Genomic DNA, 12,816 nt, shown 5'->3' with positions numbered 1-12,816 from the left:
ATCCATAGTTCTTTAAAATACAGATTTTTTCAATATGCACAGAATCTAACGATGAAAATCAATTCACAGGAACATTCTTGGGTTTGACGTTAATCTGTAAGTTTTTGAATGTTTAGTCTGGTACCCCACAGACTGGTACTGTAAGCCTCTAGAAAGAGACGTTTTTCTTTTTTAATTTATAATGTTTCACTTAACACATTTACTGTGCAAATGAATGTATACCACCATTGTGAGAAAATAACTTTGACAAGAGCTGCATAAAGTGTCAAACAGCTATACTTAAGTAAAGGCAGAGACATGTTTGTGAAAGTGGCACACGTAATCATTGCCCATGAGCAAATTATGCAAGTCAAAGTTTTAAAGTACCTGATATTAAGTTTCCTTAAGTATCAGAAAAACAAATAAACTCCCTGATTTATTTATATGTAACCAAATAATTCAGGTTGACTTCTTTTTGTGTGTGAGTCATTTTACAATCACTAAGGTATACATCAAGTAAGTGTGCTGTGACATTCAGTGCTGGACGACATCTTACTGATTATATCCTATTTCAGTGGGACAGGCACAGTAATGTAGGAGAGGCATGCAGGCATCCTCCACTTTAAGCAGGAGCTACTCCTTTCCTGAAAATGCTTTTGTAAAGTGGATAATAGCATGAATACCTAATTACTATTACTTGAAATGGGAAATATTTCCAAGGGTTCCCTGGCCCCAGAATGGTCCCCATTTTTGTTTAAATAACACTAAAGTATATGAAAACAGAATTAGTTTAGTAATAATAATCAATACAAACACTAAGAGCATAGTCCTTCATTAAGTAATGTTTGATAAATGCTTTATATAGACTATCACTTCTTGTTTCACATTCAAAGGAATGGCCTTTCAGTTTTTCTTTGGCTTTTCCAACTAGCTCGTGATCAGTTTAAGAGTCACTGTTCCCAAGATAATGAAAGACGACATGTGAACAACACACATGACAAGGTAAGTGAACCACCGCACGTGCACACTTGTGTACAGCTTGCTGCAGAACTGCTAATCAGCCCCACCACATTTAGCAGGCTGCTGTGAGGACAATGTATGAAGGTGGTAGCATCAGCTATGGAAATAACTGAGACCAGGATAACATACCACCACCAATGAATCCCGGGTGTTAATGTCTGAATTGCACGTTTGAAAAAGTGTCCCAGATGTTTTGTATATGCCAATTTTCCTAAAGCAAGGGAACTGACTAAGTAAAGCGGTGTGCATATTTACATAGCACTTTTGTTTTCTGGTTTAGTATTTCAGTAACAAATATATCGGATCAAAAGTAATCATTTGCATTTGAAAATGTAGTAAAGTGAAAGTAAGACAGAAAGTATACTTCACTAAAGTGTATGTTTTCTCAACACATACTTGGGTACGGTAGCAAAGTATTTCCTACTTCATTGCTATACAACACTGACTTTGACTTTACAAATACCGAACATGTGATCAAGTACCAAGGATATTACATGATATACTAAGCAGCTGCTCAGCTTGGTGCCACAAATGCCATCAATCCAAGGTCAGTCGTGCTCTCTGTGCTCCACTTACTCCATGGAAACTCAGCTGCTGCCCCAAGTGAAAAGTTCTGCAAACTTAATAAAAAAGCTTTTAACAGTATGGCTAAGTACAGATTTTCTTGCAGGTAATCCAGCATATTTCATTTGTGCACATATTTTTAATAGCAGTGATGAGAATAGAAAACAAATTATAAAATTAGTGAAATCCTACACATCTTAATGCACATAAAGAAGTCAAGGAAGGCAGCATTTCCAGAGATAACAATTATGCAGTGTGTGATGAGGGAAATATTTTTCAAGGGGCAGAATATAAGCCTATCTTAATATGGTGTACTATCTCTCTTCGGTCTGTAGTAAAAGCTATGGAAGTACTGCACGCACCATTTGATGGTGTTTTAATGAAAGTAAATGGACAAAGCCAGACACATAAGAGGTTGCTTTCAGTTAACTGTATCAGCTAAACAGGCTAATGAATTTGCTTATAAATTCCACATATGCAGTATAAATGTTGCAACAACAAATCGATGGGGATGGCATGACCTTATGTGGTACAGATTCTGGCATCAACTAGACTGGCCTCAATATATAATTTCTTTGGCCGAGCGATTGACACACCCGACTTGCACAGCTCCGGCCTCCCAGTGTTTCGATGTTCACTTGAGTTTGGCAGAAAAATGAATGAAGTCAGGAAAAGATTTGTGCATACAGCTGCCCACCAGATGCCAGAAACACTTAGGTATATGGTTTTTTTTTCTTCTTGATTATACATCCCTTTTCAGCCCATGGAAGCTGTTTCAAATTAGGATTAATGTATATAAATATATATAATATGATATAACCAGTGGGTACTGGACTTAATAAATCAGTTCTGAGCTATCAATTATAGTCAAATTGCTCATTCATGGGATATTTTAGGGGGTGGCAACTCCATGAAAGGTTTCTTTGTGAGTTTGGGTTATAAATATAGGAGAAGTACAGGCTGAGTGCGCCACACACGTAACACTTCTTTACATGCTCTTACTTCTCAGGCCATTGCTTTCACCATGAAACCTCGAATCTGTGTGCTTTTTGTCTTTGTGTATTGCTTCTGGGCAGCTGAAGGACAACGTAAAGGAAGCAAAAGAAGCAGCAATGAAGAGCCAGTTAAATTCAACACCAAATCTAAGGACAACTGTGAAATGCTGCTGAGTGGCAAAGATGAACTGAAACTCAGGGTTGAATGCAAAAACCAAAGCAAGCACTACTGGTGTGAATATGCTGGCAAGCCATCCCTGTGCCGCTCCTTTAATGGAAATCCCAAACTGTACTGGCACCAGATTAGCCTTGTTCTCCGCAAGACCACCAACGCCTGTCAGGCCACAGATGTGCTTAAACCAAGCATGTGCTACAAGGCTCCAGCTGAAGCCCACATGAAACAAACTGCCTCCAGTCTAAAGCAGACCACTCAGAAGCCGGCTAAAGCTACCCCAGGAAAGCTGGGTGCAAAAGCACCTCCAGCAAACAAGTCCCCAAAAGTAGTGCACACTACTACTGCTAAACCCACTGCTGCAGCCAGTGGCCCAAGTGAGGTGGACAAGATGGCACAGGACTACTGCTGGGAATCGCTTCAGGGCGTCTGCTCCTTTTTCATAGGTCTCTTCAAGGGCTAAAGGCGCAGGTGAGAAGATCCGGACGATGTTTTTAAAGACACATAAAACTTACACGCTAGAAAATGTATATTGTAGTGTAAATATAATTTAGGTTTCTTATATAAAAGATCGAGAACAAACGAGTGTGGCAGATGGAGTGGACGTGAGACTCGTTGTAAACGAGCTTGGTATTGTCCGATCTCGTGTGCGTGTGTGTGTGTGTCTCAGGGGAGTCGGTATATAGCCACGAACAAACAGTATCTGGTAGCTCGCATTCTGTTGTAAACTATAAAGACCTGATATCGGGTTGTTTGGTAAAGTCAATGGGTATGTTTTCAATTTGTTTCGACGTCATATTTCAGATACTGTGCATTACAGTTGCGAACGGTAAATCAAGCATCTTATATTTAATTTTATACACGATCATTGGTGACTTACTCATCTGATATTTTATTATTATTTTAAGTGAGACTGGGATCAACGTTAGTGAACGCCGCTATCCTTCCATATCCCGTAATCGAACTGGCCTCAATCCACCACCCCAATACCCCGGCCCCCTTCTACTCCCCGCCTTTAGAAAGCTGACAAAAGAGCGACTCCGCTGAAAGAGATGCTTCACCATTCACTGCATGTTAACGAGCTCGGTCTTAATCTGAACGCTGCTACAGTATTTCATCCCGACTGCACTTTGAGTCCGTGTTGCCTGACGGTTTCTTACAACCTTCACACTTTACCAACATTGCAGTAGCAGGAAGTTGGTACTTTATATCGGGGTAAGGCTTTTTAAGGGGTACTACCTCACAACTCCAGGACACAGTCTGCACGCCCTCCCCGTAAATTACCGTAGTCTTCAGATTGCAAAATTTTGTCGATGCGAGATGGATTAACGAACCCATCCCGATCTCTCCAGTTACGAATGTAAATTGACTGAGCAGGTCTGGAAATGAATAAAAGAAAGCTACTCATGGACGAAGGCATCGGGACCGCTATTATTAATCATTTAATGTTTTTGTCAGATATGAGCAAAAATGCATCTTATTATTGCAGATCTCTCAAATTAATAAACTACAATGAAAGGTGGGCAAAGTTAATGTCACTAAGTAGGCATGTTTAACAGCCCCGGCGTACGCATTAGTCAGTTCTCGGCGCTGTGAATCCAGCACATTCGGGGAGTTGCGAGGAAGTACTTCTGCCACTGTACCACTGCATTGCCTTCATGTTTTCACCCATTTTACACTGTAAATATAAAAACGGGTGCTACACCTTTAAAAAAAAAAGGTTAAGTTGGCGTTAAAGAATCAAGAGAATATTAAAAAGACAAATCTTGACTTCATTGTCTTCTTCAGGTGGGACTCAACAGACAAACATTTTGCACAAATTAATGTTATTAATTAATGTTATCCTTCTGCATTTCAGACAGACAGAGGTATATAAAATGTCTAAAGATGTAAACTTTATACAGTATTCTTATGTTTTAAAATCGAGTCAGGTCAGGTTGGGGGGCATGCACTGGTACAGCGTGTTGCCACACCCACCACACGACGATCCTGATTGGCAACCCCCCAGACAGAAACGCAGTCCATTCCCACCATCCAGAATTGACCCTCTGTCTGCCGCAGCCAGGTGTTACGTGGGCGCCCCTTGGTCTGGTCCAGCCAATCGGGTACTCAACAATGAGGATCCTGTGAGTCGGATCACCCTCGGGGAATCGCGCCACATGGACATAGTGCCGTAACTGACGCTCCCTCACAATGCAGGCAATGTGCCTCATTTTGGACTCCATGAGCAACCGCTCATTCAACATAAAGTTAAACCAGCAGTAACCCAAGGATTCTCCGAAGACACAGAATACCGAAAGAGTCCAGTCTTCACCTCGAGTCACTGGATAGCAAGACAGGAAGCACCAGGGCTCTAAAGACTTCGACTGCCTTCCTTTTTGCATAGATATCAGGAGCGCCACACACCCCTTTATAGCGACCTCATCACCCCAATTCTCCCAGTCCATCTACTGACTTTTAAATATTTTAAAAATTGTAAAATCCTAAGAGGTACTGAATATGAAACCTACTGCATGAACTTGTGTGTAATAGGCTTCACTGCGTTTCCCTCTGTTGCAGGCTTACTAATAGCTAATTTAACAATATGTGCTGCTCTTCCTTTTAGATTTACCTGACTTCAGATTACATGTTAACAAATACAGTTAGGGATACACCATCAATCCCTAAATGCTCTGTAGCATATTTCAGTATACATGTAACCAGTAAAATTGTTTCTTACGTTTATTTATACGTACTAAATCTTGTGTATTTGTAAATTGTAGTCAAGTTTATGTATAAATAGATGAATGAGAATGGACTACTTTAACATTTTTTACCTTTGCCACATACCTATCAAGTACAGTAAAAGTTACATACACTTTTAATTCTCTTTATGTTCCTTCTTAGTGGTTTTAAATGGCAACATAATTCTGCAGCCATGAATATTTTCGCTGAATGTTATAACCTTCTCAAATAACAGCTCAGCTGACAAAGAAGCAGCAGGCTGGGGAGAAGACAATGTGGAGTTTGCCTTTTAGGTTTGAGAAAGGCAGAGAGTACTGTTCTCGCTGATTACCTTTTAAATGACTAACTGTATGATACTTTTTTTTAATCAAAGTCCTAACACAACAGCAGGTTTTGACTACTGCTATTTTGGTGTTGCTTGCATTTACAGCAAAAAATGGCTACAGAGTAAGTTATCTACCTGGAAAACATTACTGTGCTAAGTCTGGCGTTCGTGGTTTTTAAGTAATAGTGGTCTAGCATTTTGACAGCAGGCCCAATACCAATACATTAAAAAATAACATCATCAGTCAATTCTTATATGGTTTGTGGTACATCTATAGATATTATGAAATCAAACGTGTAATAAATAAATCAGGCTTTACTTTTTATTGGAAAGTGAAAGCCCTGTGCCTATGAATACCAACACAACTATCAGTTATTAAAACACTTGTCAAGTTAGAGCAGTAAACTAGAACATTCAGCTTTGTTAACAGGCTTCAGTCACAGTTCCCTAAAGGTGTTTTCTATGTATGTCTCCTTGTCACTCTTCCACATTTCTAACACTTTCCAGGTGACATGGATTTTCTCAGTTATAACACATATGTAACTTCAACTTTAAACAAAAAATCAAAAAGCAACTTTCTACAAATATCCATCTTTGTGACCTTTGAAGTTAACTATCCAAAAACAACAGCAACAAAAAAGGGCTACTTTCATCCAAACGTACAGCAATTACAACCAGTGAGCTGCTCGCTCAACCAGTGGAGTTGTGACGGCCATTTGTAACCGATCACTTGTGAACAAAATATAACTGAGCTGAAGACAAATGGAGCAATTACTCAATCCCAAACCTGGATATTTAATCAGAAACTGCATAGTTCTTTGTATTCCAAGTATTTCTTAACTAAAGAAACTTTACATTTAAATTCTCAGAGATATTAGAGTGGTTGGTCATGACTAATTGTGGTTTCATGAGCTTTTGAAACATTTAAGGAAATCAAGCAGATGTTTTTTTGTTTTCTATAATACCTTCCAAAATGATTACCGTCACATGAAGCAATGACTAAGGCATTGCAATGCAGCACAAGAATACAGGAAAAATCAATTCAACTTCTGGGTCTAACAAGAAAAAAACCTAAACTTAAATAAAAACAACAGCTTATGAGAATATCTGAGTGTCAACAACCAAGTGTTTACTTACAAATATGATCCTGATGGTGTTAAAGAGGATTTGCTGATCACTCTCTGAGTCTGTTCTGCATGTTCCTGGCCAGAATACTGTAAGTGGCTAACATGGCCTATTGATAAAGACATTAGATGTTAAGTTTGCCTGTTTAGTCCTCACCTTCAGCTCACTGTGTGAAACTGAGCAGGTCATTGAACTTGCCTGTCTGACAAGAACATCCCCATAAATGTGTGCCTGCCTTGCATTAATAATTAAATAAAATGTGTCGGTTTATCTCTGAAATTCCAATAACTTATAAAGTCTATTTTTTCTTTTTCAAAAAGCATCATTTAAAAAAGTACAGGATAAGGTCTGAGGTCAATGTAGACCAATGATGCAGTTTCTCTGAAACATTAAATTTTTTTGTTTTTCAGGTCAAAAGTGAGTGCAGAAGGTTTTTCTGAAGGCAACATTTACAGGGTACAAAGATGCAGTACTCAGCCATTCTTATATTTCATTGTGAAACGCAACTTTTTATTAGTTTAACAATTGAAGACTCACTATTCTGTCAATGAAGCTTTCTAGTATTAGCTGTGTGTGCATGTGTGTATATACGAATGTAAATCTGATATTCTTATCACACTTTAAGCAAACATAGTCTTATATAAAAATATATTTCCTTTTAAATTTTTCATTTTGCTGTTGCATTGATAGAAATATCAATTGTAAATTGTACAAAATGTGTATAACTGTGCTAGCACTTTGATTATATTGAATTGTTTAATGATTAAGATCAATTACATTGAGCAAAATTACAAGGTAACAGCATCCATTTATAGTGATAAGGACTTTTTAGAAAAATATACATGAATTTACATAGTGACACTTTTATATAGATGCTGTGTTGGATAATGTCACAACACATTTTATATAAAGACGATGAAAGTTTCCTTATTAAACAGCATTTTTAAATTCTTACACTCTTACTAGTGCTCTACTGTCTTTTGTGACTCCATGTATATACTGATCTTGGTCTGTTTATTGGATTTAAAAAATACATGTATTGCTTGTGTTTACTTATATTTAATAGTAACTCCATAATGTTTCTTTTTGACATTTCTTTACTATTTTTATTTGTACATGGAGATAGTGAAATGCTTTGTCAGAGTACAAGTGCAAAAGTTATAAATACTGTAGATAAAGGTTACTTCTGCTTTTTATTTTTTATTTTTCACCTGGAAAATATTTCACAGTTTATATATGTTATACAGCACAGCTAAGACTGTAGAATTTCTAATATATGACAAATACTGTAACTCTTGCATGTTTTTATTCCATTTTTAGATTCTAAGGCCTTCATTACAGACTTAGTGTGTAAACAAGCTAATACATCTCTGAGAACACAAACAAGAACGTTTAGTATACGTTGTCAGTTACACAGTAATCCATTGATTTTTCTGAGAAAAGTTTTGTTGTTTTTCTAGTACACATAAGCCAAAGCCCAATATAGCAGCACTGATCATAAGACAAAAGCAACTTTGCACAACGGTTCTTTGGACCGCCATTTTGTAGAAACACCTGCATTCACTCATTAAATGCCAATGAATCCAAAGTTCCAAAAGAGAATGTAAATATCAATTAATCCAATTTCTGAATCAACTCAATTGTCAGGCACCCAGCATCAACTAATTCAGAACTGGATTTCAGTCTATCACAGGGCACACTTATCTATGTAAAGGGGCCAAATTTAATGCAACTTGAATTTCCTGTAATGTGAAATGAAACCAGAGTACACCTGAGAAAATTATGAGAAGGCTAGGACATTAACTTATTATGCTCCTAGAGCTGCGATACTGCAGTTTTATGCAATGGGTCATCCTGCCACCGCCAATATTAATAACACCCATTGTTAATTAAAAAGTAAAAAAAGGTAATTGTGCAATTTAATCATGATTTTACACCAACACCAAAATTAAAAAACTGACCTGTAAAACATGTTTGCTTATTGTGCCCATAAGGGGGCAATGTTGACTCAGGAAACAAAATCTTTAAACCCTTTGTTAGAAAGGCAAAATTTATTAATGTAATTTGGTGATTTTTGTATGCAAAATGCATTTTTTGGAGTTGATGGGTGCAACTGTTAGATTTTATGCAAAGGTAGTATGTATACGAAACACGTTTTTGGAAGAGCAGATGTATGGGTTTCAGGGATTTTACTAAATTACTTTATGCATAAGAATCGTGGTAATTCTTTTACAAAGATATACAGAAATATTCTGTGCTTAATTTCAATTTTAATAAAATGTTCACATGCATTTTGAATTTTTTCATTAACAGTAAAAGTGTATAACTAATTAGAATTGTTTCTTCTTAAGCAAAAATACCAAATTACAGTTTACAATAAAGGAGGAAACAAATGTGGTAGCTATTAAAATTACAGATACTTAAACTTAAGTATCAAAAATGTATTGCAATGAAATAAAGCAAGCCATGCCTGTATTTGGTTCAGAAGAAATAAACATGCTGACATGCAATGTCTTAAATTACATTATTACAAATGGAGTACAACCGCAGAATTGTATCATTTGGGGTGTACACACCTTCTGAGACTATCACTAAAGTACACTTGTTCTTGGAATAAAACCATATATATAAAATCAGTAGACCATATGATCCTGAATTACATGAACCAGGTTTGAAAATGCATTAAAGCTAGTAAAGAAAAATTTCTTTAAGAGGCAAGAACATTATTTTTTTTTCCGCATGACTGCTGAGTTTCATGGAATGTCCTTAAGACAAATTGTATTTGCTTTTATTTTTTAATTTGAATTGTATTTTGTTATTGTGCTTTAAATGAAATATTTTAAAATTAAAAAATGGAATAATACTATCATATGAAAAAAATCTAATCTTTGTTGGGTCTAGGCAACATACACCAGAGAAGACCTGCAAAAATTCCAGTGTTGCTTGCTCCTTTAAAGGTAGCTAAAGTCAGAAATGCATTGTCCACAATACACAATGTTCATCTTAATTATCACCCACCACTGTAGTAAATACTAAAAAACTATCAATGAAGCTTATGTGTGCGCCACTGACTTTGCTGAAAAAGAAGCCAGCTTAATGATGCTCCTGTTTCAAAGAAGTGCAAAATCCTGGTGTGGAAAGAACAGGTATGTATGTTGAGAATTTTTTTTTCTTAATTGTTTGGCAACCTCACACTAACCAGCAAAAATCTGGCCACATGGTAGTAGCTAATGTTGCTACTGGATGTGTAGTATGCTGCAGCTCAAGTTGTGGCATATGTGTATTCTGTGTATTTTTTCTCCATTTAAATGTGCCGTTTTCTTTTTTCTATCATCTATATATATTATATATATATATATTTATATATTTATATTTTGTTGCGCAATAGGTGGTTGTGAACCTTTCACTTTACTTATAGTTTAAATCAACACAGCTGTATTTTTTTCAGACGGTAAGGATCAGAGGATATTTGAATAATCTGATGCCAGTCGATATAAACCAGGCACAATCCCATTGTTTGAATGTATTTTTGTGATGTGAAAGTTGTGCAACATGTTTCATAAGTCATTAGCAAAAGAGAGATGGATGATATTAGTGAGGTATAGCAAGGCATGCAAATTCATGCACCTTTCATGTTCACACATCTGGAATGAAGACAATTTCACATTCTACAAAAAGCTATTTTTTTATATATAAGTAACTACATTGAGTATATGATAGAAAATTAGAGAGAAAAAAATGCATAAGAAGATCAAGTCAAGGCTTATGTCCCTCAACCCTTAACAGAGAAACACCAAAGATTAAACCACAAAATTATAATGCAATGTGTAAGTATACACAGTGATTTATTACAGTATATGTTAATTAATGTATCCATATCTAAATTTGATTATTCCAGTTCATGGTCACAGGGAGGCAAAATCAACCCTGCATAAAACAGCACACATGACACACTCATGCAAACACTCATTTTCATTCATAGAGGGTAAATCTGGAGTTGTCAATTCAACTAAATAAAATATTTTTGAAAGGAAATGCAAAGTAGCAACATAAGAAAATGCAGGCACATGGAGAAAGTGCAAATTTGAACTTGACAATTACTTGGCCAGAATTCAAACCACATTAAACAAATAAAGACAAATTAATCTAAATCTGATTTGCATAATGTTATAATTTTATAGGGTCAATATTGTCATGTTGTATGAGTACCATGACACTCTTATTTGCATGTGTTAGTGAACATCTGACCCGTCACCACTCTGTGCTGCTATTGCTCCTATGGATCAATATTGAAAAAAATGAGTGGTAAACAGTCCTAAAATTAAGTAGTTTTCTTAGCTGCTTTTATCCAGTTTAGAGCAGAACTAAGACGGAGCTTATCACAGTCATTAAAATATGATTTGTTAATCGTTCCTGCCTGTTTGTTTATTCTGGGTCATTTTGCTGGGTCTGGGGGGTTGGGGGTGCTTTTATGATTATCCAATACCACAATGCTGCAAAACCATGTGATGTGAGTTGTCATACAATTTAATGTGTGTGGCCATGTGCAGCATCTTGTAATATTACACTTGCCATTTTCCCTTAAATGCCTAGGACAAGGTTAACTTATCTGCTGTTGTGAACTTTGCTATAATTGCCAGAGTATATATCAGATTTACATATTTCTTTGCCAACCTTTTGCCGTTCTCCTGCCAACCTTTTGCCGTATGATGTACATTGTCCTGGATATGACATAAACTGCTTCTAACCAGATAGGAGAAGGGTGCTGCTGTTCAAGGCTCTGGGCTTCATCTGGAGCAAAGCCTTTTGAAGTACAAATGAATTGCACAAATGTGAATGAAATGAGATGTCTAGGAGTTGTTGTGGGTACTAAGGCACCTTCTAAAATGAGAGTTACTTGTAGTCATCTGGTGGATGCTGAGCCCCCCATGGACATGACCAGATTAAAGGTGAGTAGGGAAGATGTCAATAACATGAAAAAATAAAGCAAAAATAATTAAAGATTTTAAAACAATGTAGTTATCCATTGATACATGGAAAGTATAGGATGATGAATGGAAAGGACAGGTGAAGAATTTCTGATAAAGGCACTTGAACACTACAGATACTACATAATAGGTCTTTATGTGGTGAGAAAATGAGGATGTAGCATTACACAAAACATCACATACTCTGGCCATCCTGAAAAGAGAAAAAATGTGGGGTAATTACTCCTGAGCAAAGCTAAAAAGGCATCACTAATAAGGTTTAATCCAGTAAGTGACTGTATTTTAACAGCCAGGTATAATGGCAGTTCATTTAAACTCAAAGTCATCCAAGTTTAAGCACCCACAACAAATGTGAACAAAGGTAAGAAAGATGATCTGGATGAAATGTTATACAGCCAGCTATAATATCAAATTAATCTGAGTTATTATCCCAAAAGATGAAGTTTTAATTGCCAACATTCTCTTCAAGCATAAGCCAAGCTGAAAATGGACAGGAACTCAAGAGACCATGTCATCAAGAATATGATTGACTTTATTTTGATACAAAGAAATGGAAGAGTTCAATCAAAAATGCTACAGTTTTCCAAGAGTGGACTTTAGAGAAACTGACCCACTTATAGCCAATATTGTGTTAAGACTAAAGAGACAAAAGCTGCTAAATAACAAGAGACTGATTTTGATTATATACAATTGAAAGAGGATAACACCAGGATGAATTATGAAGTTAACACTGGAGGAAGATTTACAACCCTGTTGGACAAAGAGCTTAAGAGCAACTTAAGCATTTTGGAAGCAAAAAAAAAGCAATGAGCAAGAAGAAACAAGTAAGAAAACCATGGATAACTAGAGAAACATTTAAGTTATATGAAGAGGAAAAGAAAAACAATTGTGTAAGTGGCTAATACAACTTGCAAACAAAACGAG

General features: G+C 36.4%; 1 protein-coding gene across 1 annotated transcript; it reads left to right on the top strand.

The window, feature by feature from the left end:
* Window positions 1-2,521: 2,521 nt before the first annotated feature.
* LOC120527750 (fibroblast growth factor-binding protein 2-like) lies at window positions 2,522-7,866 on the top strand. Its single transcript, XM_039751529.1, has 2 exons — window positions 2,522-3,201; window positions 7,315-7,866. The coding sequence occupies exon 1, from the start codon at window positions 2,588-2,590 to the stop codon at window positions 3,191-3,193; it is 606 nt and encodes a 201-aa protein (XP_039607463.1). The 5' UTR covers window positions 2,522-2,587; the 3' UTR covers window positions 3,194-3,201; window positions 7,315-7,866.
* Window positions 7,867-12,816: the final 4,950 nt, after the last annotated feature.

This window comes from Polypterus senegalus, chromosome 4, assembly GCF_016835505.1.
Source record: "Polypterus senegalus isolate Bchr_013 chromosome 4, ASM1683550v1, whole genome shotgun sequence".
NCBI classification, from domain to species: Eukaryota; Metazoa; Chordata; class Cladistia; order Polypteriformes; family Polypteridae; genus Polypterus; species Polypterus senegalus.
This window is presented reverse-complemented; position numbering and strand designations above follow the sequence as displayed.

Coding starts and splice junctions, on each gene's coding strand:
- LOC120527750 (XM_039751529.1), top strand. CDS start 2,588: ATGAAACCTCGAATCTGTGTGCTTTTTGTCTTTGTGTATTGCTTCTGG.